General features: G+C 42.8%; 2 protein-coding genes across 4 annotated transcripts; one reads left to right on the top strand and one right to left on the bottom strand.

The window, feature by feature from the left end:
- The first annotated feature begins 5,994 nt into the window (after window positions 1-5,994).
- On the top strand, window positions 5,995-12,452 carry LOC118317295 (PPARGC1 and ESRR induced regulator, muscle 1). Of its 2 annotated transcripts, XM_035645861.1 has the most exons (4): window positions 5,995-6,087; window positions 10,142-10,432; window positions 11,572-11,688; window positions 11,890-12,452. In XM_035645861.1, the coding sequence occupies exons 2-4, from the start codon at window positions 10,198-10,200 to the stop codon at window positions 12,006-12,008; spliced, it is 471 nt and encodes a 156-aa protein (XP_035501754.1). In that variant the 5' UTR covers window positions 5,995-6,087; window positions 10,142-10,197; the 3' UTR covers window positions 12,009-12,452. The 2 variants fall into 2 exon arrangements, with proteins under 2 accessions (XP_035501754.1, XP_035501753.2); XM_035645860.2 differs by lacking the exon at window positions 5,995-6,087 and having other exon boundaries at window positions 6,106-10,432.
- Window positions 12,453-13,299: 847 nt separating this feature from the next.
- Window positions 13,300-26,916, bottom strand: plekhn1 (pleckstrin homology domain containing, family N member 1). 2 transcript variants are annotated; one of them, XM_035645862.2, is made up of 16 exons: window positions 26,730-26,916; window positions 24,857-24,947; window positions 24,531-24,692; window positions 23,199-23,279; window positions 22,600-22,690; window positions 20,659-20,792; window positions 19,880-20,029; window positions 18,486-18,566; window positions 18,309-18,384; window positions 17,917-18,062; window positions 17,530-17,682; window positions 16,597-16,839; window positions 15,849-16,004; window positions 15,179-15,448; window positions 14,882-14,942; window positions 13,300-14,122 (listed from the first exon to the last, which is right to left on the bottom strand). In XM_035645862.2, exons 1-16 carry the CDS (start codon window positions 26,801-26,803, stop codon window positions 13,938-13,940), a joined length of 2,154 nt encoding a protein of 717 aa, XP_035501755.2. In that variant the 5' UTR covers window positions 26,804-26,916; the 3' UTR covers window positions 13,300-13,937. The 2 variants fall into 2 exon arrangements, with proteins under 2 accessions (XP_035501755.2, XP_035501756.2); XM_035645863.2 differs by having other exon boundaries at window positions 15,179-15,445.
- Window positions 26,917-27,351: the final 435 nt, after the last annotated feature.

Below are 27,351 nucleotides of genomic sequence, written 5' to 3'. Positions count from 1 at the left end.
ACAAGATAATGACCCTGTGGGTGAATTACATTGTGGCAAGAGCAGAAAGGATATACGAGTCCAACGATTGGAAGTCAGAATAAGACCAAAACTAAAGGAAATAGTTATATAGAGAAAAGTTATAAGAACTAAACAGGTCCTCAGATTATTTTTGTTATGTAGTCTTTGTTTGTTTTATATATTTTTGACTTTTGAGTCATCTAAGGTTTCTTTTTTCATACATCTGAAACAAATAACGTTTTAGGAAATAACCCCATCTGAGAACACGTTAAAAGGTGCCACCCCTCAACTGAAGGCCCGGATATTTTCCTGCTGTTGTGAAGTTGTCTGACTCGGACAATCTCATGCTGTGCTCTTCATAAGTGAACGCCATTTTCACATATGATGGTAGTTCATGTCTGCTATGATAGATCATGAACAATGCTTCAAAATCATTAAGAAGTAAGGACAAGAAAAAGTTAAATTAACAATAAATACACGTCAGACTTAACAGTAACTCAATGCATTTACGTGAAGAGTATTAGCTGTCTCTCAAAAATGAACTGAGTGGATGAGGCCTGTATGTGGATAGGACAGACAGAGACCAGACACAGACCGGAGTCACTCCGGGTCGCCCCACACCTCAGGCACATTGCTCATGAGACGTGTCTGCGGCCTTAATTGTGCATTGTTCAGCTCGGCTAATGTGTAGGTCTCACTCCCCTTTTCTTTACAATCATTTCACTTCAAGGGAAGAAGTGGCAAAAATGGACCAAATTGTGTTCAAAGAGTGAGACTGCCTCAAGGCTGGTGACTGAAAGAAGAGTTTGACTTGATGTCTGGAGGTCTAAAAATACCTTGACACCAGCTAATGGGTCACGATGTGTTTCTGTGCCTAATGAGGGTGAAGGGCAAGGAGGAAGTGGAGATTGAACCAATGGATTCCAGCACTGGGTTTGTGAATATGGCTAAAGATGACTGCACACTATGAAAGAATCTTTTGTGCAGCTTATAGCTTTCAGCGAGTCTGCTCTGCTTTCTATCAAAAACAACGTTTTTTTTAATTTTTATTCCTGAACATGTTTCAGGGAGTGTGCCTTGAAAACCTACGAGTAAACTGTGTGGTCAATGACATATTGGCTTACATCTCCACTGAGACTGAACTGGAACAGACATAAAAGCTCTAAACTGACAGTGACATGATCCAGGAGAACTGTCGTGAGTTTCAGTACTGATAGATACTGAAAGATCCCGTCACCGGCTGTGAAGAAATAAAACATAAGCTAATGGGTCAAAATAAACCTATAACATTGCACATGATGCAGGATTTCAGTCCGAAATAACTTTGGAAAAGAGAAGGACAGGAGTGTGATTTCCATTGAGGATTGAGACTTTTTGTTCTTTTCTAGTTTCTGTTCGATCTTATTCACTTAAGGCCACAATGCTGCAGATGAGACATTTAAGAAGTCGCCGAAAAATGTTGGTTATCTGATTGTTTTTGCCCCGGGTTTTGCCTCTCAGGCTACCTGTATACCAGTCGTTGGATTTTGGGGCTGTATGCAGCCTGAGAGAAAGATATGGAGACACTGCTCATGGCGGACTCTGTCTTCATGTATTTGGGGAGACATAAACATAAATGTGATTACAGAACCAATTGGACAAACGTACACTTAAAATGTTTGTGGAGAACAGTTAATTTTTATTTAGCCATCCACTTTCTCTCCGTCATTGAGGAAATTCTGAGACTATGAATAATCATGATATGCAAATAACCGCGTCGCGCGCCACCGCTCACCCCAGCTGCTCGCGCTCGGTTGACCCAGGGAAGAATGTGCGCAACAAGATGGCGAGATTCATCCATAGAACTTTCATGAACTGCTAACGCTAACTCTAACCGTCTGCTGACACACCTGCCGTCCTCTCGTGGGTGCGCTGCCTCTGCGTGCACAGGAAAGTATGCGGGTTCTTTGCATCATATTTGCGTATTCGACAGTGATTGTTCTTGTATTTGTGACGTACCAAATCTAACTTTTGGCCAGGATTCGTTTGAATTTCAAATTGCAGGGAAGTGCAGAGAAACCTCCTTCTCCAGGAGAGGAAGGTGAAAACACCTCTATAGTGACACAATGTGCTCAGATACAAGTCCCTGTAGTCAACGTCAGACATTTAACGGACACGAACAGAAGGAAAACACTTGTGGAGGCGGACTTGACACTACCAGGGCAGTGGATAGGTGTTGGTCAAACAAGTGTAAGGCCACACTGGCCAATTAGAGGAGTTGTTATCAGGGGGACAAGTGAAAACACCTGTGTGTAGCAGGCCTACATCAGGAGAGCGCTGCGGCTTTAAGGTTTTTATCTGGAAAAAAACTTTATGAGCTCATAAAAAACACTAGGCTTTGTAAAGACTGAACAACCAAACGGTGAAGTCAGTGTTGAAGTTAAATTAGCCGAGCTGTGACCTGGTATAGGCCACAACATGTCCGTGTGTAAGTAACTAATGACACTGACAGAAGCTTCGTCTGCTGTAGCTGCTCACGAGACGTTGACTGCGAGACGTTAACATGTAGTGACCTAATTTACTTACCTCTGTGGCTCTGTGAAAGGGAAAAAAAATAAACAACAACATTTCATTAACAAAAGTGCCCTTTACTGATATTATCGACGGCCATGAAGTCGTCGACTCCGTCTGGTCTGAAACGGTGGATGTTAACCGCCATCTTGTGGTCACATCGAGTACCGCACGCTGGCGTCGGTGTGTTGTCGAGGTCGCCTCACAGTCAACAAACATTTGAGGACTCGGTAGGTTTAAAATACATTATTTATGTATTACACAACCGTCAGAGGGTGAAGAAAGGCAGTTCAGAGCGAGTCCTAACAGGGTGAACTCGGTGCGGGTTGACGTGGTCCCCGAGCAGCTCGGTGCGCTGATCGCCTGCTGCCATTTCAGGTGAGGACAATGACGTTTTGTCTGTGCGACTGATCAGATCTCTCCATTGTCAGGGCGCATAATCCCTCCGAGAGCCCGCAGGCCTCCCGCCGCCTGATCCACTGATCCAGGTCCGAGCGACGTGCAGCCTAAGATAGTTCCTGGTGTTTTCGAATGAACTTTAGCCAAAAGGATGGTGAGGCCTACTTTTACTCTTGGATCCAAAATGTTCCCGGTGGAAACTTAAAGCTAAAGCACATGACCGAAGTTAAACGGGGGATGTACGTTCCCTCCTTTTTAAACTGACTTAAAATCTAAAGACTAAAACTTCACAAAGAGTTTGGATTAAAATGGAATTACCAAAATGTGGTGACAGATTAATCCCACCTTGACTGCACGTGTTGGGGCATCGTTGTGTGCAGCAACTGATTTATTATGATGAAAGAACACTATTTTAGTTGCTTTAACTCTTTTAACTTTTGTAATGAATTTAAGAATACCAGATGTTTTCATGTGATGAATGTATTTTCTTCCCTATATGTCTTGCAATCTGCTCCTAATACAGAAGTACATTTGTAACTGAAAAAGAGAAAAAAACATTTAGGAAGCTGTGTCACATCCCATTAAATCTGCTTCTTAAACAGAGACTGCTGAATAAGCTGCAGGATAATTACTGATATGTGTTTTTTAATTGTAGTTTTTAATCATTGGCTTATTCTTTTAAATCTATATGCTCTAGAACTACCCATTTATCACCATAATGTAATGTAATGTAATGTAACTACCCCCCCACCCCATCATTGTACCTCACTTCTAGCTCTCAACAGTTAAGTCTGCATCAACCTGTGTGGCATTTGTCAATTGCTAAACAACCCGTATGCTCTCCAAACAGTCTCAAAATAGGAATCTTTGTCCACCGCGTTCTGTTTTTCTACCCTTTACCATAATTAAGACTTTGCACCCTTGTTTGACACAAAAGATGCCACCAACCAAGGATGCTTGGTAACGGGACCATACACAAACTCCTCTCTGTTTAAACATCGTGTCACTGAGCTGGCCCTGAATGCATCTGTTTACTGGGCTTTGTTTAATTGACGATGAATTCCCGGGGCTGACATGGAAAACAATTAGGGTGAAATTCTGTCGCATTAGCTGCTGTGAAACAGCCCAAACAGATTCCAATCTTAACTCCAAGAACTGACTCATAAGAGCCTAATCCTGTTGATGGAAACAGAATCCCACCCATGTCAAAGCGGCCCGCTGCCCCAGGTGCAGTAGCCACACAGGCCCTGGCTTGTCTCCCTTTATCACAGCTGATGAATTGAGAGGACCCTCTTGGGCACACAGCCCAGGCTGTGGTTTGGCTAATTAGAGGATCTTTTTTTTTCTCATAAATATCTATAGTGATGAAAATTAGGCGAATAAAGGCTGCAGTTACAGCCTTGAAAGAAAGAGTGAGATGCAAATTCCGAAAGCAGATCGACACTGTGAAGGAAAATCTTAGTGACTTGTGTCTTTGCAAATGTAACATTTTTCCAAATCTCATCTATTTAGTTCTCTAATGCATATAACATTCTGCAAAACAGATTTTTATTGTGAAGAATCACTCATCATCAAGAAATTCAGAAAACACTGCAAGCAGCAAAATATATCACAAGGGTTTTTTGTTCTAAATTTCCAGTGGGAACCATTATCGTTAATCAATACATTCAACTGCAATTAAGGCACATTAGGCATCTGTTAAGTACTTTAACAGTTGATAATGAGATCAGGGCTGATAGGTTATCTTGATATCTGTCAGTGTCAGTGACATTTTGACAGCAAGGATGGCCCCGTAATCACATTGTTCTTACTAAGTCCTACTGATAGCTGTAAACAAAGGCTCAAGTCCTCCTCCGATAAGCTGCTCAGTGTCCTAGTCCGACATCTGTGTCATAGTTTCAGCTGTCTGAGAATATATTCAGTGTAATGTGCATATGTTATTAGATTTAAATCTTAAAAATATAGCATGACAACAAGACAAAACATGCTGAAATGTGTAGAAACCTGTAAATAGATGTTCCTAGTTGACTTTAGGGGAAAGTATGTGACAAAAAGAATCTTAGCTAATATGTCCTCTTTATTTTCAGTGCTTTCAACCACATCTTACTCGCTTCAAAAGGCATCTAAGACTCATTCTCAAACAGACTTGTTACCTTCTGGAGAAAAGCTACAAGGTGTTTTGGCCAAAATCTATTGATAATCAACTTCTAAACATTTACAGTTTTCAGATTTGACACCTGATTGTAATCAAAGAGGCCACTGCTAATGACACTTTATATTACTATATAATCAAAAACAAACAAACAAGCCTTTAAAAGCTAAAGTTATAGGAGGGGAGGACATTAGTCAGATATATTTCTCACACCTGACAAAATAAAAACTATCCTTATTAATTGATTGAACATCCCCACTGGACATGTTTTAGAAGGATAGAAATACACTGCTTAACCTCTCTTGTCAAAAATGTTTAATTCTTACATCTGTTTCTTCTCCTTCATGGTGAATTCTATTGAACCTAGAAATCTGTGAATATTTTTTCTTTCAAAAGTTTAACTGCTAAACAAGACAAGAAGGCATTTCTGTCTGTCCTGCAGCATGTGGAAAGATCGCAGGGGAAAGATTCAGATCCTCTGTCGACGCATGATGTCACACCAGTGAGTTTCAGCTGACTCACACACACCCATATCTGCTGAGGGCCTGACTGTTGTTTGGGCCGGCAGCAGCTGCTAGGATTGAGCTATTTAGATCCAATGTAATGATTAAATGTAATGATTAAAGAAGCCTCAATCAAACACAGATGTAACACAGATCATTATTACTATTGATTTTATCAATTTTAATCAAATGAAACAGTAGTCAAATTGAAATATTGTAAATCTGTAGACATCTTGCCGTAGTGGAGAGTCTATTAAAAGTTCTGAAACATTAAGCCTCTGTTGGACATGGCTGCCATAAGAATGCCGCGTGTATTACGTGATCAGAGGCACCGCTCTATATTTATCAAATCATGGGGCCTGCGACGCTGCGTGCTCATGCAAAAGAACGCCCACCAGAGGACATACGGCATGGTGCTGCTGAGTCTCCAGCCTCATGGACCTTCACCTCCTGTAGACCAGGATCACAGCTGACACCTGACAGGTAGGCAAACTGAACAGATGTACATACATATACACATATGTAGACAGCTCGAATCGCTGAGATAGATATTAAGATTAACCTAAGATTAATATTTAAATTCTATTTAATTTGTGATAGTTTTAGTGTATTGGCTAGTTATCATTTGTTGCCCTGAAGGGATTTCCATTAAATAATATTATATTGCATGACATTGACGGATAGAGGCATGTAAGTTATTTTATGTCCATGTTTTGAATTATATTGCAAAACTGTATATATATGCAATATTGCTAAATTATGTTTAAAATCTGCATGCTTGTGTGTTTTTCAATTGCAGGAATGCTTTCATTCATCTGCTGATTTAGTTGTGATGATAATATTTTGAGGCAGTTTGTGAATTGGTATTAGTTCCTGTAATGTAGGTTTCTTTGGTTGTCTGAGAAGATTATGAATAGATTTTGTGATGCTTAAAATTACTTGAAGAGAAATCCAGAGTGTCTGTTTTTCCCTCTTGATTGATCTTGCAGGTTATATTGCACTCTCTCGGTGAAAATGGAGGACTTTGAATACAGTGTAGAGATCTGTGACCGTGACTGGGAATGTTTCTTTGCGGAATGCGAGGAGTGCAACCTGCTTCCTCCTTCATTAGCAGGTGTGGATGACTCTGGGATGAGTGACCTTGACGATACAGGCTCCCTGCTTGCTAAGAGGGTTCATAGAGTCAACCTAACAGCGGGCTTTTCAGAGGCTGACCGCCCCATCGACGGTCCCCCAGACTGTGAGGGCTCTCCTGTGGAGCATTACCTCAGCAAACATGTCATTGGTGGATTGGAGAGCGTCCTTTCAGGCAGCGAGGAGGATATACACCTGCAGTCTGTCAATATTTTCTATGAAAGGCTGAAAAAGCTTACAGAGGCTGAGAGACTTGCTGAGCCATGCCAAGTGAGAGAAAACAGAGAGGCAGTGGTGGAGACGGAACAGTGTAGCGATGGGCAACAATCCAGCGGCAGCACTTTGCCAAAAAACATCCCCAAGTTAAACTCTCTGCCTGCCAGAGGTGAAACAGCAGTTGGCAAAGAGACCATGAGGCCTGTCGACACCATCAGCAACATAAACACAATGAAAAAAGTTGAGACTTGTTCCAGCATTTCCCCTGACTCTGCAGCCAGTAACTCAGTGCTCGAGACTGACAAATCGACCAACCCTGAAACAGAGTTATTCATCAGGGAGGAAGGCTGCACTGAAACCAGAGTAAATGAGACAACACTGCGGAATCAGCTTCATGACTTACTGGAGGGCGGAGTCTGCCCCGAAACACGTCACGCAGACAAAGTGACGAAAGTGCACACGTGCAAACCTCTGAAGGAACAAGAATATTTTTGGAGTCAGTTAACTTGCAGTGATAAGTGCAAAATGAATTCACCCATCAATGTAGGAATGGTGACAAATGTGAAATGGATGGAAGAACAATCCCCTGTTTTACAGTTAGACGTCACAAGCATAAACAAATCAGCAAGCCAAGAATCATCTCCGTCTGCCTCCATCAAAAGGAAGAGAAGGAAGAAGAGACGACTCAGCTTTCAACCAGCGGAGTGTGCACATGGATATGAGAGGCGGGTTTTAAAATCGAGCGACTCTGAGGAGGAGCAGTATACAGGGAGGGGGGGAACTGGTCTGAGTTTATCTGAGGATGTGAATTTATTTTCTTTAAATGAACCACAAAAAAATATTGTGTCCTCTTTATATTCAGTCACAGGCAATCTTCCCTTGAGAATATCTGCTAAGGAGATGAAAGCAAAGGATCTTTCTCATAGCATTCTGCCTTGTGACGGTCAGTACCAATTTTTACCAGACAACATACTAGTCCAGGGAAGGTTTAAAGAATCAAGTTTAGCTGAAGTTGCCGCATTGAGTCAAACTGATGACAATGTAATGTCAGCAACAAGCAACGGTGTTAATGTGGAAACAAATTTACAGCCATGCATCAAATTACAAGTGCAAGAATTAATTAGACCGAATAAGCGGTCCTGGTTGCCGGTTACAGTTCCTGGCAGTGTCTTTGGTCAATCAGACATGGCCAGAGAAATGGCCAACAGTGAGACAAAGGACAATCATGCAGACAGTCTCAAGGAGCCTGATAAATTGAATCATTATATCAGCGGTTGTGAAAATAAACAAAATCTAAAATGTTGTACAGCAGAGGTCAAATCAATAACTCCCAGTATTCCATCAAGCGCAGAGTCAAATGATCCCGCTGTGGGAGTCATCCAAAATGACAACCTATCCGATGCTAAGTCAGTCCTGGCTGGAGAGGTTGGAAATTCTGTCAGAGACAACCACACAGTGTGTCAAAGAGAGGCCGAGTCCCAACAACAGCTGGAAATAGACCGTCATGACACAGACCAATTTAGCTCTGCTCTCGTGAAGACTCTTGCCCTCAATGCAAAGCCCCGGCAATTCAAAACCAGAGCCCGTCCATTTTCTGGGGAGATTTCCAATAAAGTGACCTTAATTTCAAATGATATCAATTCATTACCTGATGATAAAAGTTGTCTTTCTGAAAGTGCCTCTGATTTGGATAAAGATGACACAATACAGCAAACAAAGCATCTTCTGGAGCTTCAGACTGTAACTCACATAGGAGCATCGCAATTAATGACTTGTGGGAATCCCTGTCCATCTGGGGAAATGTATCTAACAGGCAGCAGTCAGAGAGAAATCAAATTGTCCACATCTAAAGAGTTGATAACAAGTCCTTCAGATGTTACACCTGGATTGTCCTGCTGCTCTCTTCACACAGAATCCGTTATGTCACTCTCAAATGACAATGTCACAGATTTGTCTGGTAGTTTTTGTTCATCTGTCAGTCAAAACCAGTCTGGAGGTCAAGTAGATAAACCCCAGCTTATCTTGGCAAAACACAAGGAAGGATATGCTAAACCTGGACCTGAAAGCCAGTCTGTATCAAATAGCTCAACAGAATCAAAATGTGGTTTATTGGATGGAGCAGAAGATGCTGTCACAGCATCCGGAACTGAATGCAGACCAGATTCAAAACATTCAGTGTTTGCCATGTCGTCTTTTTGGAGTGAGATGGAGAAGTTGACAATAAGTGACATTCTTGGTTTACGAATGATCAGCGAAGCGGCTCCATCCTGCTGCCTCCCGCCTTTGCAGGAAAGTCAGGAGATGGACGTCTTTGCCACAACTGATTCTGGCTTTTGTACACAGATGGATGAGTCCAAGCCCAAGCAAACCAATGAGTGCATGTCCAGTGTTCTTGATTGTGTAAGATCAAGTTTGGGTACTGCTGTGTTAGACGATTCCTCCTCTTCAAGAAGTGTTAGGTGGGAGAGTGAACCTGTCCCGATGAGCCGAGGTACCGATATTTACCCTGAGAATATGATGTTGACATCTGTGAGTGACATCTCTCAACCATTCCTTTCAGAGAGTGCTCACAAGAGCCCCCGAAAGATTTCCAAAAATGTAAGTGTGCACAATCTACATGCTCTGGAGTCTTTCAGCTCCACGTGTAAAGGCCAAACGTTACAAACCTTAGATAAAGGAGAATCAGAAAGTGTAGACCGTTTTTCTGAGGAACATGTGGCTAAGCAGGCAATGGACACACATTCTTCCCCTTCCTCTTTGACAGACAGCTACAGAATTTCTATTACAGATGTTTTTCAGTACCTCTTTGGTGGAAAGCAATCAACTCCCAGCCAATCCACTACAGACAACATAACCACCGTCTACGCTGATGGAAATTCTGTTCCTGAAACATATGATCATTTTTTCTCAGAGTTTGATACAGAAAACTTCTTCTGCCCCCTCATCACAGCAGACGTTCAGGCCAAGGATGAGCTGGTTCCTCTCTTTTCCTACTCTCGCTCCGCTAGTAGAAATCTACAGTTCCCAGAGGTTTATGACTGTTTATTTGCATCCTCTTCCTCCGATGATTCTTCTGTTGAATCTGATGATGAAGAAGACTGCGGTCCTGTGAGGGTAGTGACCAGGTTTAGCCGTAAGGCGAGCACGAATCAGATTTCAACAGATATTTATGAGAATTTCTTTACAGACAGCGACCTCCGACAGAATTTCTTCTGCGACACAACACTCTCCTTCAGGAACAGGATGTTTCCTGGATTTACAGTTCGGAAGCAGACTCTCTCACACTCTGTGTCTCCTGTACCTGTGAGGCAAAGCCCCAGATCCCTTCGAAGAACAGTGTTTCCCAGTAACGTACTGGGAAATCAAGACGTGCTGTTTCCTGATCCACTTCTCTACCACCTGGAAAACAGGATCCCCAGACAACAAGCACAGCAGCATTTCAGATGTGAGGACTTGCAGACAGCTCTTTCAAATCCACGTAAGTGCAGTGTCACACAATAAATACAATAATGCTTGAGAGTAAGAATTAGGTTTTAACATCTGCTATTACAGTCATAGTGGTGGGGGATACAGTGGGGAAATAAGTACCTTTCTGGAGTCAAAAATGAAGTAGTCTTATGCAGTTTCCATTTTGAGTGGTTTGGTTATTTGAGATTTAGATAAACAAAGCCATCCTTTTAAGTGAGAACTCAAAAGTCTAATGCACAGCAACTATGTGCATTGTATTACTATTTCTACAGGATGTGAGCAAACCACAACTTTTTGTTCATCGGCGATGTGATTGATTGTTACCATTCCAGCACGGCCCCTAGTTTCAGAGTTAGCCCAGTGGTGACTGTAGGCTTAATGTAGTGACTCTAAATTGAATCATATATATATTTACAAAATAAAAGATGTATTTATTCCACAGCTGGAGTTAAAGATACTGTAAAGTGTTTACAGTATTTAACCTAAGCTCTTCTGGTTTTCCTCCCGTGCGGACAGTTGCAGTGTAAGATATGTTATCCACGCAGTCAGCTGTTAAAGTCATGACCGGGTCGGACTCTCTTACCTCAGCTGTCAGAGGACACTCACTGGACTACGTCGGTGAAAGCAAAGAGGAGTGGTTGTACGTGATAACTTGACTTCACTCAATGAGTGTCTTCTCTAAGCTGCCAGTGGAGAGCTCTAATTTATGTTTGGCTACGTGAGCAAATGGAATGACCGCATCCCGTGGAGTCCCTATGTGTTCCTCCACTGAGCTTTAGTTAAGATAATAACTCCCAGCACACCAATACAGCATCCAGTGTTCAGCACTTATCTGTCAGGATTATCTCTAAGGCCTCTAAAGTCACAGTTTCAAACACCAGTAGCATCAAGCAGCCTTGTATTCGCAGAACTGGAAACTGTGCAGTTGCTGGGGTTTGACCGGGTCACAGTGTGACAGAACAGGAAGTCCCAACATATTACTGGGGACTTGTGTTCAGCTGTTGCTGTGTTAATACCAATTATAGAGTCCCCAAGCGCCTCATTGGACTACTCTGTGGATCTGATGCTTTCGGTCTGTGTGCTGCACTTTTATGAGCAAATAAATCATTCAAATCATTTTCTGTGACACTCTCTCTCTCGTCTTTGAAGGGCTGGACACCTCCCTCCTGCCGCTCAGACAGGCGGATATGTGTCTGGTTTGTATTGCATTTGCTTCATGGGTGCTGAAGACTGCAAACCCACAAGTTGGAGATGCCTGGAAGGCTGGTATGTATGTTCATATGTAGCATTTATACAGTTTGATATAAAAGCAGATTTTTTTAAGACAAATTAAAAAGTAACTGCTTATTAGATTTTAAACGCAGGAAAATTTTACTTTATATCAATGGAGCAATTCAGTGTTGGGATGCAGCGTCTCATGAGTAATATGATGACTCACCTTTTGGTTGCTTTTCTATTTTCCCACAGTCCTGCTGGCAAATGTAAGTGCTCTGTCAGCGATTGGATACCTGCGTAAGTACGTCAAGAAGGAGGCGGCAGACAGTGAGAAGAAGAATTGCATCACTCCGCCCCACCTGGGTCTCTAAATACGTCATGATTGAAATGATAAACTTTTCCAGACAATGTGGATATGAGTCGCTGCAGTACCTGTGTCCTTCAAGGAATGCCACAATTGCTTAATGTGCTGTTCCATGTTTGCACTGCACATTTGCACTGTAATTCATAGAATGGAAATGGATTTCGTTTAATAAGAGCTGTTTTGCTTCTGTAAGGCAAGATGAGACACGTTCAGTATATTTCTCAGACAGGCGGCTTTACAGGCTTGAGACATTTATAAATAAAGTTTCAGTAAGTTAGATTAGGGGCAGAGCTCTAAATGGATTAACTTGAGTCACTCAAAGAATTTAGAACGGTGATGTTGGAGCATGTTTGTTTCCATCACATTACTTTTATGTAGCAGATGATTTTTATCCAAAGTGACTGTGTTGTATATTTCCAGGAACGATAATTTAAATATTTTACAAGATTAATGAATATCTTTTGCAGTATTTTCCAATATAACAAAACACCCTCTAATGTACTTTTGTAATTCATTTGGGAGCTGTATTCTGTGCCAGTATTGATTATATATTTAATGAAGGGCATTTATATTTTCTGATAACTTAAAGAGGACTGTACAGTATTTTTTTCATATGGATGTTTGAGGATGTTTTTCAGGTCAACTTCAGTACTTAGAACTTCAACGTGTGCCATGTCTCTGTATTCCCTCAGACCTGAAACTGAAACTTTTCCAACACTAGAGGGCAGCATAAGCTCAAGTGAGAACATAAACTGAAACAGCTGAGTGAGCTGAAGTTTTTAAGTAACTTAAAAAATAAAATATAATTTTGTCTGAGAACTTTAGAATAAATCCAAATTATTTTGACATCATAAATTATAATGTGTTCAAGATTATTGAAAAGTATTCAGAGGAGACCAGTCTATGGAGGAGAGACTTCTTCCAAGAATCATGTATATCTTTCTCCAGTAGATGGCAAGGTTGAGCTATAAAATATAAAGTGTCCTGTTTTTACTGTTGTGTCAAGAACAAACTCTGCTGATTGTTTTTTTTATGCAGTTTTCATGTATTTTAAAATATCACTGATTCACCAATGGGGACAAATGTTGGCTTTCAAAGCCCAGGAAAGGAGTGCATCAGTTGCGGCTGATAACTTTATGACCACATATAATCTTGACAGTTCTTTGATTTATTGCCTACATCTCTTAGTACTCTGATGTAAAAGCCAGTATATGTAGTAGTATACTGTATTTACTTTTAAGAACATACAACAGATTTAGGTAGTAGAGTATCACAAGATTAAGACTACAGAGACGTGATCGATATTTCTGATTTATTTTCAGATATAAATAAACACCTCAAACAAAAATGGAAAAAAGGGAAGCCATACAGATATCAGTACTCTGCTGTAGTGGTAGTTACATTAGCACCATGAAGGCGATGAGTTAAAGCCGCATCTATTAGCCTTGATAGTGTAGCACAATAAAATAAATGTACAACATTTACAAAAATATACATCCTTGACTATAAGAGGCCCTCATGGAATGCTTTTCATAGCTTCAAGTTGAGACAAAAAGGAAAGTAAACTCGACTGAATGTTAGAAAATACTTATATATATATATATATATATAAACAAAAACTGGCAGTACTTGCACTACATAATGAAAACTGCAGTGCAATCTGCTGTCTTCTGTGATGCTACATATCAAACAGACAGCTGACGTCTGTCTCTATCACTTTCATAATATTTTTATTTAGCCCACTGCTCTGCATACTTGCACTCATCATCCCGCTGCTTGACCGCCCGACATCTGACAAGGCAGTTCATGGGATCTGTTGGTTCACACTGTACGCAGCAGGAGCAACACAGGCTGTGCTAGTTGGCTTTTATTATCCCTCTGATAGAGATCTGTTGTTTGCACACGTCCAGACGAGTGGCCCGGGCTATTGTTTGTTTTATGACCATCTTTGCTGGGTTGCCATGGCACCAAGGCCTCTGGCCCCATAGTCTAATCCTGTCCAGTGTGCCGAAATTCCAGACGTTGGCTGTATCATTCCAGTATCACAATCGTACTCCCAAATGTTGTCATAGTCCATTTCCTGGTCATCTGGTTCTGTGGGTTTGAGGTACGAGTGATGATCTATAGGAGTGACAAAAGATTCCCAGGCATTTAGTTACAAACAATTACAGACAAAACCTCGCCCCTTCTGAGTAAACTTTCACATAGTTCCAATGTACTAATTAGGTTACCATGTGTAATATGACTACTGCTACACCACCTTTATTCTTTGCAATAGTACAGAAACATCCGGCCTGTCAACAACAACAGGTCAATTCTAGTCTTGTTTTTGTGTGTGATAAAAGACGCTGTAGATGTGTGTGTTAGCCAGTTGTGTGCTGTCAGTCACACTGCAGTAAAAACCTGTCGCGGAAAAGTGTTCTCTTACACCGGGCTTCCCCCACATGGGACATGTGCACAAATGAAATTCAAGAGCCACAATGGCTGCAATGGCATTGGCACATTTGTGGCACTTCCTGCACTTTCAGTTCTTTAGCTTTTAACCTTCTTTTTACCTGCTGACAGACCCAACAGTTAAATCAGTCAGAAGTGTCTGCAGTGTTTAATTTAAGCTATAATGGAGTGTGAGCTATGTTCCGTGTCCTTGGTGGTATAGCAGTGGACAGTGTTGACTTTCATCACTCACACTTGTGAGGAAATTTGATGCCGCGGTGTTTGCTGTGATATCTACTGAGCACCCATGGTTTCTCTATACAAATATTAAGATCTTATATAATGATTTATTATTATATCATTGAACATGTTTGATCTCTGGGTCCAGTCAACGCACCAGCAATCTAACCACATACATGCACAGAAGAATGTTTCATCAGTTATTACCTGGTGAGTAACCGTAAGGCGTCTGAGAGATGGTCCTCGCAGAGCTCGAAGGAAGAATCATCTGTCAACAGATGTGAAAAGAAAAGAAAGTTACTTCCCGTGATCAACTATAACAAACATTCTCATATTTCCTAAAATGTCAACCACTGTTTCATCTGTGTCACCTGTTCAAATACCACCTGCAGAACAAGTGTATAAACTTGCTCTGCTGCCATGCGGCGCTCCGCCGTTGCTCTTTCTACCACAACATTCCAGAAACAGGAGTGTCCTGGGAGCTGAGTACTGCTTAGTTCTCACCTGCTCTTGCAGTTGGCCGGGCACAGGCAGAAGCTTTAGCCTAGAAACGGCCTCGGCTCTCTGCTCCGCTTGGCTTTGAGGAGTTTCCATATCCAGGCTCAGAGCGTGTCCCTTGGAGTTGGTCAGAACCAGGCTTCTCCTGCAGCGCTTGCCCACGGGAGGGGTTTGGAGCTGGAAGGTGGAGGGTAGGAGCTGGGGGGCATGATGCTGCTGCTGCTGCTGCTGCTGCTGCTGCTGGTTGTGCTTAATTGGCTCATGCCAGCTCTGCTGCTACATACAAAAATAGCGAAAAATGTCGTTCATTAGACTTCAATTCAGTAATGATGAAAACTTGCTATGAAGCAATGACTTATGAACAATTGAACTTGTTAAAAAAAAATGATGTCTACCATCGTGAAAAAAGGCTGGCAAATAAAATGAACTTTGGAGTGGAAATTGTGTTACACAAGTGAAAGTTGCATGTATAAATGTGTACAAACGTTCAGTAATCAATTTTTAATACGCAGACATCCTGATTAAAATTTGTTCTGGTCCTAATTAAGTCTCTGCATTGACAGAACAGGTTCTTTCTCATTTTTTCACTAGGCGTATGTGCGTGCACTTCTTGATATCAGAGAGGCTGTGCAGGTGTAAATTGAGCCTATGGATCCAATATCATTGACCCACTTACCAATGGCCTGGCTTCATCTAGGGAGTAAATTTCGGGACTGCAGGGCTCGTCGTACAGGGGCGACAAGGGTTGTCGTGGGGCGCACATGTCCGAGTGGCGCTGGGGGCCGTTCAGGGAGTAGTTCAGGGATGTTTGGGGTGTGCTCCAGCTGTTCGACTAATCACAAGAGATTCAGACAGACCGATCCAGAAGTTAGTTTAACGCACCAGGTGATGAGAGGAAAATCGATGAACAAGTTCCCTCCCGCCTCTCTGCCTCTGACACCCTGTCTGTCTTTCTCTCTCACGCTGTTGAGATTCACATGAGCCAATCACATCAACCAGATCAGATTACCAAGTAGACGATTTGGACTAATGCCAGTCATGATCTGCAGCAGTGCTGGTGTGACAAACTATCTGTTGTCTCATAAATCAGACGACAGCTGTCAGTGTTGTGTTTAAAACTGCATTCTTCACTGACATGGCAATGTATGGAGATCCCTTTAGTAAACGTTTCCTGATCGGGGGCCTTAGTTTTGTTTGTGAAATATAATAGAGGTTTCATTCTTTGCGCCGTCACGTAGATTATTCTTTCAATGCCAATTCTGCACAAATGCCACTATTACCCCGTCTGTTAACACCCTGACCCCTAGCCTACCGCCTGTGTCTATTTAATGTCTATTTTAGTTACTGCACACGTGACATGTAAAATAAATAGACAGTCTCAACGGGAATATACAGTTATCGAGTTAGACGCCAGACTGGATTACCTTGACGAGCGGGGCTTTCTCCAGCCGCTGTGGGCTGGCGCGATGCAGGGCAGAGTAGGGTGTGCTGTAGATCTGAGACACCGCCGGGCTCTCGGTAGGCTGCAGGTAGGAACTGCGCTGCGGTGAGGAGTAGCGCAGTGACAAAGGTCGTAGGTCACGCTCGGGCCTGGTGTGAGAAGACATGCTGTTGGTCCTGCTGCCCAGGCGGGCAGTCTCCGCCGAGGAGGGACGGCTGGAGCTGTACTGTAGGGACAACAAACACACCCAGGGCAAAAGTCAGCGAAGAGTTGTAGCTTCACAGCTGGCATCAGGGATTCTAAACCTGTTAGTCCTCGTATAGATTAAATATGATAAAGAGATTCTCCTCTGTACAGCATTGGTTTTCATCTTCACTCTGTGTTGTCTCCAGAAAAAAAGGTGTCTCTATCAATTCAATTGAGAGAGTGGTGGCTCAGGCCAGAAGCTGAACAACAACATGTCCTCTGGGCACTGAGCTAAATGAGTGGGCAGTCAACAGCCCCTCTCCTGGGGGAGTTCGGTCAGATGAGTGTTTCGGCACTTTTTAAACCGTCTGAAGTCAACTGTGCTGAATCAGCCTGTATGTAACACTTATTTCCTTACACCCCACAGTCGTTTTAGGTGTAGATGATGTTTTAGTAAAAAATTTGATTGATACTCCCGAGGAAGGCCTGAGGATTGTCAATGAATCCTCTGCAGCTGCAAAAGGAGCAGTCTGGTTTCTACTCCTCCCTTAATTATTAACTTTGTAAAAGAAATGTGTTGCTGCTCAGCTCCAACAAAACAAAACAAAACAATTTTGGGGTTCTACATGTACAAAAGAATCATGCCATATTTATTTCTGTGTTTCCTCCATTCAGTATTATTGGACTAAATAATACTTGAAACTTCCGAAGAAGCACATACGTCACTTACACAGAGGGGCTCACAGTATCCCGGGGAGAGAGGGTTGTCTTCATGAATGGGTAACTGAAGGTTGTGGGGCCCGTGTCCACTTAGTGACTGGCTGAACTTTAGGGACTCAGTTCGTCCTTGGCTGTTTCCACTCCACCTGTCAAACTGTGGGGCCTTGTAGGACACAGAAATTATAATAGGGATTAAGATTTTTGACCAACAGCAAATGTGCAAAGCCTGCAGACTTGTAGAAGATGCAGGGTAATGTTGTCCGTCTACTCTATCACATTTCCTCATACTTGAATTCGCCCCACCCGCAGGTTCACAGACTCGATAGTTATGGATCATCAGCAGCTGTGAACAGTGTACTTGTTTTTGGCCCGTGACAGGGAGGTGGGCGGGTCTCACCTCTCTTTGCGTCGGAGTGTAGATGATGTCATACACAGGGGGTGGGGGGCTGAGAACGGGCACGTCAGCAGCTTTGAAATGCTGGATCCAGTCACAGAACGTCGTCCTATCCAGACATGAAACCACTATGGGGTTGATGAGCTTTCCTGGGAAGAGAGGAGCGGGAGGACAAAGCCAGTCATTCGGTCCACTTGCTCACTGGAATGTGCTATAGTCAGATTGTCATTCAGTGGGGATAAAACCAGCTCATTCATGGAGGGTTACACTCTGTGACGCGAGCAGATTCATGGAAAAGGCCACTTAACATAAAGCATGCATGAGAATACAAACCATTTAAAATCTGTTTGAACGCCAGTGTGGAGGAAAGCAGCTCACAGGTTCAGTGTATTTACCTTCGATCATAAAGGTGTTAGCCTTGACGTCTTGGCAGGGTGTGGTCACAGTAATCATGTTGAGTGGCAGTTTCCCCTGTAATCATGACGAGTGTTAAACATAATTCTCTCATAAGCAATGGAAATGCTGCATGCACACAGTTCAGGGTACGAGTAAGTGTAAAAGATCAGTGGTACCTTATAAAAGAGCCCATCGCTCTCCTCTGAGAGGATGATCAGTGTCGCTGGGTACATCACCAGTAGTCTGTCACTCTGTTCCTGTGGACACAAGATTGTAGCTGCAAGTGAGCTTTGTGTGCGTAGTTGGGACATTATATATTCTCAACCATTAGCAGAATATCCGTGTCATTTATAGGTAAGACCAGTTCACCACTGTCTATGATTTGTTCACAGCAACACATACCATTTCAACAGCAACCCAAGGGGTTATTCCCGTTTGAGTGCTGGGAAAACTAACTTGGAGTAGGTCAAATTAAAGCATAATGTTAACTGTAATATGTGTCTCTGAGAAGTTTTCAAACTCTCGAGAGCAACAAGTTTTGACAAGCAAGCATGGCACCACTACTTTTATCTGAAGGTATGAATATAAGCCCTGATAACTCCAGTCAATCTGCCTGTGTAAAAATAAGACTGTGATGATAGTATGATACCATGATACAAAGCACAGAGGCAACCATGAGACCCGGTGCAAACAAAACCCCCCAACCACTGTTATCCTTTAATACTCTTCTGAGAGGCGCAGTTTAATTCCCACTGAGATCTTCAGTCCAACTAGTTCGAGGGGCATTTAAAGGTGCGGCAGGCGAGGAGTTTATGTTTCCTCTCCCTGTCGGAGGGTGTGTCTGGACAGACAGCTGACGTTCCAGCTGTGAGGTGAGTTGAGTCACTGCGTGAGCCTGGCAGATGCCAAACACAACGGGGCCCTAAATCTCACACACTTCAATAGGACTGCCGCCTTTGCCCATAGAGAATTGATTGCAGATAGCCGTGCAAGCTGTGCCATGACTACTGTTTTCATAAGCTGCTATTTTATTAGCTTTATCAGCATTATTTAGTTGTGCTCATGTCTGATCTAGTTAGCAGGGACTCATTTATTCTTCATCGGTTGGTCGCAGGTGTCTGACACTGTTACATCTTGACAGCAAAATAAAGATAGTACATGTATATCTGCAGCAGAGGCACCATTTATGGACTCCACCCCACCTCAGTCACTCCTTACATTGTGTTGAGGTAATGTGTGTGTTGCGCAATTCAAAAAACTGAGTCACCTGCATTTTGAGCCGATGTTTTCTGACTTATATTAATGTAAAAAAAATCCCAGAGTTTGAAAACATGGCTGTATCACTACAGACTGATGTCGTCAGGGGTTAATGTGGGATTTGGCAGGTCTTTAAACCCTGACAACCTGCCTGACATTATTATTCCCAAACTACCAATCATGCTTTGTCCCAATTTAACCCTTTGGCTGTACTGCACATGCCCGTAAATAGGAAAGATCACAGTTTGTGTGTTTTACGTCTGCGTGACCAGAAATGGTGATTCAGTCTTGATAAGAAGTGATGATGCCGTACCTGGCAGGGAAGGTGCTGCAGTCGCACTTTAGTGACATTGGTGATAGGGCCCAGGCTGTCTCGCTGAGAGCCCTCCCACTCGTAGATGGGATCTCTGTTGATGGAGTTCCTCAGCTCCTCTCTGCCCTCGGGAGCCTCGTTCTGGTTTAGCTATAGAAAGGTACACGGGGGATAATGGAAGTCACACGGAATCGTCAGTAATGTAAATATGAACAGAGCTCTGTCCTGAAGCAAATTTAAGCATGTTGATTTGGCTGTTTTTTGGGTAATGTCTGTTCATAGAAAAGGCTTTTAAACTGCAGCACATAAATGCATCATTAGTTCAATTATTTTGTTCTGTCGTGACACATTTAAGTTCACGAGTTTCGTCGGCCCTTTCCCCACCTGTGGGTGTGGAGTCAGCACTTCAGCACAGTGCAGATGTGAGGGTAAGTTTGATATTGACTGTGATGTGGTCAAGGCCGCTCCCTGGTATCCAGGCCTCAGGGAGAGCCTGCAATGACCTACTTGACTCACCAAGTCTACACGCTCACACACATCCTGTTATCAGGAGCGGTTGAAGCCTAAGCTTGTTCTTGCCTAATCTGCCAGGTGGATTATAAAATGATACACAGCAGTATGTTTTGAATTTGTTGAGTGAATTTGAAGAAAAAAAACATCAACCAATGTTGCAGCACACGAGCCAGTTATAATGCAACAGGTCTGCATGCAGCCAAATATAATGCCACAGCTTTTTTTTTGGGAGCAAGGTGGCATTAAAAGTGTGTTGTCTGACTTACTTTCACTCTGGTGAAGTTTTCGTTTGTAGTTGCTGTGCCTCCGTTTGCCTCGATGTTTTCTTTAAGTAGGCCAAACCATAGGTCCAGTTCATCTTGGTTGGCACAGTAGACAATTATGGAGTTAAGGCTGACACCTGCAGGGGTGCAAAGGTCACAAGTTCAAAAAAGGAAAGTACCACCCAGGCTTCTCTTTCCAAGTCTTTTTTTAAAGGTTTTCTGACACAGCGGTAAATAATTAACAAAGTCCACACTCCGCTTTCTTGGCTGTTTCGAAGAAGTTATGCAATAATGATTGTTAACACATGTTCAAGAGAGTAAACCACATGTAAGACCCACTGCAGAAGCTCCAACATGAGGCTTCATGTGGCATTTAAAAGTCAAAGCAGACTCTCCCTCCCTCACAGTGTTTACTTTGGAGGAATGAACAGGGCCTGGGATGAAACGAGCTGGAATCTCCTTCTATCTATCAGTCCCACACATACCAGAGATAACCAGTACAGATAGCGTCCAGCCCCATGGCTTTGTAATTGTCTAGAAACATGGCCCACTGACTGCTCCTGAAGCAGCTACTCTGGAATCTGTCCGACTTTCTCTTCATTCCAACTCTTAATTGTGGACCTTGACCACAGTTCTCCCTTGAAAAGTCATGTTCTCCCACATTTCAAGCATTACGAGTGAGGTGAAAATTCTCAGGATTGTCTCATTCTAACTTTCAGTTCAGTTTACAGAGGTCATTAACTTTAAAAATGTGTCATCATCCAACTTTTACAGCAACATCAATTCAAACTGTGTAAAAGTTTGAAGGGATGTTTAGAGACCCTCTCGTGCTGTGTTTACTTCGTCACCCACTAAACTGACCAACACCACTTTACACAAAGGCTTAATCATATTTCCAGCTCAGCGAGGGGAAGACGGACGTCTCCTGGAGGAAATCACTCCGTGAGATTTCTCATTTGACTCAGACTTTTGTCATGCTTCCACTACATGTTTCCTGTAAGTGATGTATCCCACAAAGTAAATAAAAGTCCACACTGCACCCACTGAGGTACATTACCACAAAATAATAAGCTTGATCCGGGAACGCAAAACCTACGACTGTCAATATTGTGACAGCAGCGACGGTTCAGATTTCCGTAAGATAGAAATGATTAAGTAATATCAACACAGAAACCTTACACTCCTCATGACTGGGAAGGACTGCTCACATGCTTCTTTAAATTCTATAGTTTTACATTGATCCCTGACTTGATTTGATTTTTTTTTCTCAGGCGATGACCAAAGCCCTCTAGTCCCTACAGCATCTCATTTCTCCTTCATGAAAAAATGGGGTTGTCTCGGGTTGTTTTTGTCTGTCCAGAGTTCAAAAGCTAAGTGGCATTTCTACCAGGCATTAACCTGGGCAGCTTTTGGAATGTGCCATAGATTATATGCAGTGACAAGGCTAAGAGCGGTAGCCGGGCTCTTCCGCTCGACAGCTGGGCCGACTGAAGTGCACCTGTTGTCTGACAAGCCGGGTCTTTAGGGCCGCTCTGGCCCCCTGACCAAGGGTGAAAGGGGCCCAGCTCTAGTTAGTCTTGGGGTTGAGTGGAGGTGAAGAGGGTCGCGGCACCTTCTGAATCACTGGAATGTGACAACATGAGAAATGCTGCAGCTTGAAAATAGCGTGTGGTTTCTCGCTGGTTTTTAAGTGAGGAGAAGTTTTACTTTGATCCATAACTGAAAACGTAACAGACCACCAGCAGAGGAAATACTGTATGAGTACAGTATTTAAAAAATATATTTTTATTTTCATGTAGACGACCTGCTGGATTACCTAATCAATAAATCAGTCTGAGTGATTGATTTTCTCAATTCAGCCCAACCAGTAAAACTCAACACAGATGCCATTTCTATCGGTGCCAACAACCGCTTGTGTCCTCTCTCTACTGAAGTTGAACCCACCGTTTATTTGAAAGGCGAATTCCTGGGGTTGACTGTGGTTGCAGTTCTGTTGCAGGTTACAGATGCTGAGTTCTTTCAACGGAAGAGTTCCCTGAGCACAAAACAACAAAGGGTTCAATTATGCTTCGTTAAACACAAAACATTCTCTGATTCTCTAACTAAAAGCATTCTCTGCAACATTTCAGTTTTCAGCACGCTCTATTAGCCAATTGTTCAGCTCTGAATTGGAACAAAAATGAATCACCATAACTCTGAGATAAGCAATGTGACCGCATGTTTCCATGTCTGCCTTGTGGTTGCCATCATTAACAGTATATGCTAACTAGTATTGTATACAGGTGCTTCGCTGCCACAACAGACACATCAGAATGATGATTAATGGTTGCTCATACTTTGCACGTGGTGAAGTAACATAATCACACTTTCCGTTTACCAAAACACTTCTGATTGACAGGGAACGCATTGTCATAGAAATAGGCCCCACCCATATCTGAACTATAAAAATGGATCCTGAGGATAAAAGTAAATGCTGAGGAACTCGAGACGGATCAGATATGAATGTTTTGCTATTAGTAAGTGTAAAAAAAAAAAAACCTCACCTGGTACGTCAGTCCAGTTGTGTTGTTAGAGACAAAATGAAGGTGTGTCTGGAAGAGATCCAGGTAACAGTCATGTATATCCTGTGGAGAGAAGTCAAATCAGAAAATGTCACCGTCTGAGAATAAATGCCATACACGAAGTCTACAATCCTTGTATTACAGTGCTTTCATAATTCACAACAGACACAGGAGCTGATTTAATATATTGCTACACTTATTAAAAATCTAACCGTTGATAAAATGAACCCTCGCACATGTCTGCCGGCCTTTCTTTTCCTTTTATAATGTTTTTCTTTAACTTGTTTGTTCAGTTTTCTTTATTTGTTGTCCTTGTTCCTAGCTGTATGTCTATTTATATGTAAGTGCCGAGAGCAATGTAAAATCCGCGTCATATTCCTTGTATGTGTTCAGATTCTTGGCCAATAAAGCAGATTCTAAAATGTTGAATATGACTCCTCCAGATGAGAAGTCATATTTTTCATTGAGCCTTGAGATTAATTATTTTAAAGGTTCGTCACTTATTTATATTTTTTTATATTGTAAGGCACTTTGTATTTCATTGTGTTTGTACGAGGGGTGCTACACAAATTAGGTCTGATAGATTTGTGTGGCTGAAAAATATTGTTCATGTATCACCTGACCATTCATGGAGCACCTTGAGGAAACGTTCTAATTTAGCAGAAGGGACGAGGATTCCCGGAAAGGAATTTCTTCACTGACCACAAAATGTGATTTTAAAGTCGCTCGTTTTGCAGTCCCCTTTACATAGGGCTTTCTTTGTCAACACTTAGGAAAATACATGTTTCCTTTGCTGTTTCATTTTGGCATCATGACGTCATTCCCTCAGTCAATCTTTTCTTTCTACTTTTTGACAGAGCTGTTGCGTCATGGCGTTGATGAATTGCAGCTCCCACAGTGAGGAGACGGCATGTCCTCTATCAGTCCCTGGGATCAGAGGAACTCTCTCTACCCTGAGGTTTTTTCTCTCGGAGATGTTTCACAACTGCAGCAGAAGTGAGCGTGTCCAAACACAGGCTGCTGTTCTGCTTGGTGGAAAACCCTTTCGGTTTGCCTGCCACCACGTCACGAGTTTCAGTGTGTCTGGTGGCCGCAGAGCAACATCCTGTTATTCGCCACCTGTTTTGTTTGCTATGGTTTTGACACTCCGGCCGTTCACATTGATGACTGGCATGATGTGTCATTGAAGGCTTGGTCATTGTTTAAGACCTCATCGACCACAATGAGGATGGTGCAGCTTTAGCTTTGTTATCTTTCATAGTTGCTTTCCTGATGTTTCAACATAGTCATTAAATGTTATTTTCTTCCACTAACCTGGCATTGGAGGAAGCGAAAACGGACTTTGGAGCTGTGAATCATCCGTCCATAGTTCTTCACATTGATGCTGCTCTTCTTCCAGCCGCTGACCGGGTCGTAAGGAAAGGGAGGGTTCCATTTTATGTTCTCGATGGTCTGCAGATCTTTATGGGTCATTTCCTGCAACCAGACATAATGTTAGTGAAAAGGTAAAAGATGACCCGATGACAATTAAAATGAAATCACGCACAGGCTGACATGTATAGCAGAGCAGTTTTGTTTGGTGCGTAGCTGATTGAGTTTCATGTTACGGCTGCCTCCTGCGAGTCGAGGGAGGGTCTTACCTTCCTTGGGGTAACAGTGCACAGGATGTTGATGATGCTGTTGGACTTCTCCTGTCCCTCCTGGGGATAATTTTTGCGAAACAGGCGGCTGCTGCACGAGAGAAAGGAAAACCACGCGTTACCACTCACTCTTCAATGTTTACCATCTATCTATACCATGTTTGAACTTCAGTTAACGTCCCAACTGCAGTGTCAACAGGGAGCGTTTCCTGTTCATGTCGGTCACCTTGTGTTATGGAGATTTGAACTAAATACATCCGTCGTCCCTCTACTGTTTTCCATGTCAAGTTCAGTGTTAGAAACTTGTTTTTTCTCGTTTTTCCACTTTTTTTCTCCACAGTAATCAAGTCACTCAATGTTGAACTACTGACCAGGTTCAATTTTCACAGCAGAATAATGACTTTAAATTCAGTTTTTTGCCTCGTGTCATGTACAACAAATCAACCAGAGACCCTTTCTTTGTCCTCGCTCCATCAATGCGGGCCATTTAAATGATAAGAACAATCAGCGCTTGTGTTTCTGATTGCGAGGATATGCAAAGGAAGATCAGCATTCAATGTCCCTCTTTGTTTTGCATGACCCTCATCTGTTACCATTAGTGTCATGTCTTTATGAGGAAGCTCCCTCACTGCAATGATAAGACTCGGGGGACTGCTTTTACAATCTCAGCTTGCAGTTTATCTGCTTATCTGCACATATGTGTACCAGTGTCCTCACTGCCACAATGCAGACTTTTGTTTTCACGGTGGGAATCAAGGTCTGTCTAATCAGGAAGTCCATTGCCAGCATCTATCACTCAGTGTTTTGTGAGTGAGACTATTCCACTACATCCTTTTTAAATATTTTCTCATACGCAGAGAAAGAAAAAAAAAAAAGAATATCATGCACGATGCAGTTGCAACATGAAAGAGGAATGTAGATAATAGACAGGTAGTGGATCTGCACACCCAACATTCTCCAAATCACTGCAGTGGTATTCGATGCCACTCGCTCCTCTTCTCTGAGGGGAATACCTGACCCTGGCCCGATTCAGCAACACAAAGAGTTAGAGGGGTGCATAGGAAACAGGAACACTGGATGTATTGTTCTTGTGCTGGACCATCAATCCAACTTGGAAGGTGTATCAGTTTTTAAGTCGTTGGGTTTCAAAACCGTTCCTCTTTTTTTTCCTACCTTGTCCTGCCTCTTGTTTTTATTTGAAAAGCAAGCGCTACAATTCACATTTGATCGAACCAGAGGCCTGAATCATCACAGCTCCGGACAGAAGACTGTGGCAGAGATTAACTAGAATCAGGTGTGGTGGTCCAGCAGAGGGGGGCTGCCCTGTGATACATGCCCAGAAGAATCATGCTGAATCATTAAAGAATGCCAGGTAGACAAGTATAACCCATCAATGTCAGTCATTTCCTGTATTCACGTTCAATGCCTTCCGACCGGATCATTACAAGCTATTAACGTATATATCAGGTGTCATAAAACCACATCATATCATCTATTAAGTATAATTGCCCACATCAGACTTGATAATGATGGGGGGGGTGTTGGGTCCTGATACTGGAGGGAAACCAGATTCAGTGACAGCTGGCAGATCATCTTCAGAGAGATGCAAAGAGGAGGCAAATGGTAACTGGATCATTGACACCGTTGGCCAGACGGGCACCACTCATAACCATATGATCCTGAGCCCGGCCTCACAAAATTCACAACCTCCATTTAACCCCACTGCTCAAAACCCCGAGGAATACCAAGAATTCCTTCCGGCTGAAACGTAAGAGTCTAAAATAACAAACGCCAGTCAAGTCAAGGCCATGACATGTGCTCCGGGTGATCACACTGAAACAAGTACAGTGAGGGCAGGTTTGATTGTTCTTACCTGTTTCTCCGGATGAAACTTTTACTGGAGAACCTGAAGTTGTGCTGGGGGACACATGACATGCTGCTCCCCATGCTGCTGTGGTCTGTGGGGCTTTGAGCCGCTGCTCTGTAGACAAATTACTTGTGTGATGGAAGAGTGTAATCCAAGAGTGCAGTGTGCTCCCTGCTGAAGTCAGACTCGTACTGAGGGAGAAGTGGGCAGGGTGTAGTAGTCAGACCGGTGAGAGAGTGTGTGTCTGCGTAACAGGGGTGGAGTTTGGGGCTGTGTCAAATGACTGTATGCATGTGTGTGTGTGTGTGTGTGTGTGGGGTGAATAACCAGTAGGACTCACACCTTCTGTGAGATGCCTCTGTCTGTTAAATCAATCCCAACAACAAAGACCGGGGGTGAGTGGCAGTGTGTGTGTGTTTGTGTGTGTGTGTGGGGGGGGGGGGGTGTTCAGGGAGAAGTGTGCCATTTCACACCTTCCAGGAGCCAAATGGGGCTCATTGTTGTGTGACCACTGCAACACACTGGATGGTGTGTGTCAATCACAGGGGAAGATGGGGGCTTCCATTGGCATGCCCAGACACGACCTCAGTGGTCTATTTCTTATTGACTCACATACTTGAGTATCATT

This window comes from Scophthalmus maximus, chromosome 3 (genome assembly GCF_022379125.1).
Source record: "Scophthalmus maximus strain ysfricsl-2021 chromosome 3, ASM2237912v1, whole genome shotgun sequence".
In the NCBI taxonomy this organism is placed as follows: Eukaryota; Metazoa; Chordata; class Actinopteri; order Pleuronectiformes; family Scophthalmidae; genus Scophthalmus; species Scophthalmus maximus.
This window is presented reverse-complemented; position numbering and strand designations above follow the sequence as displayed.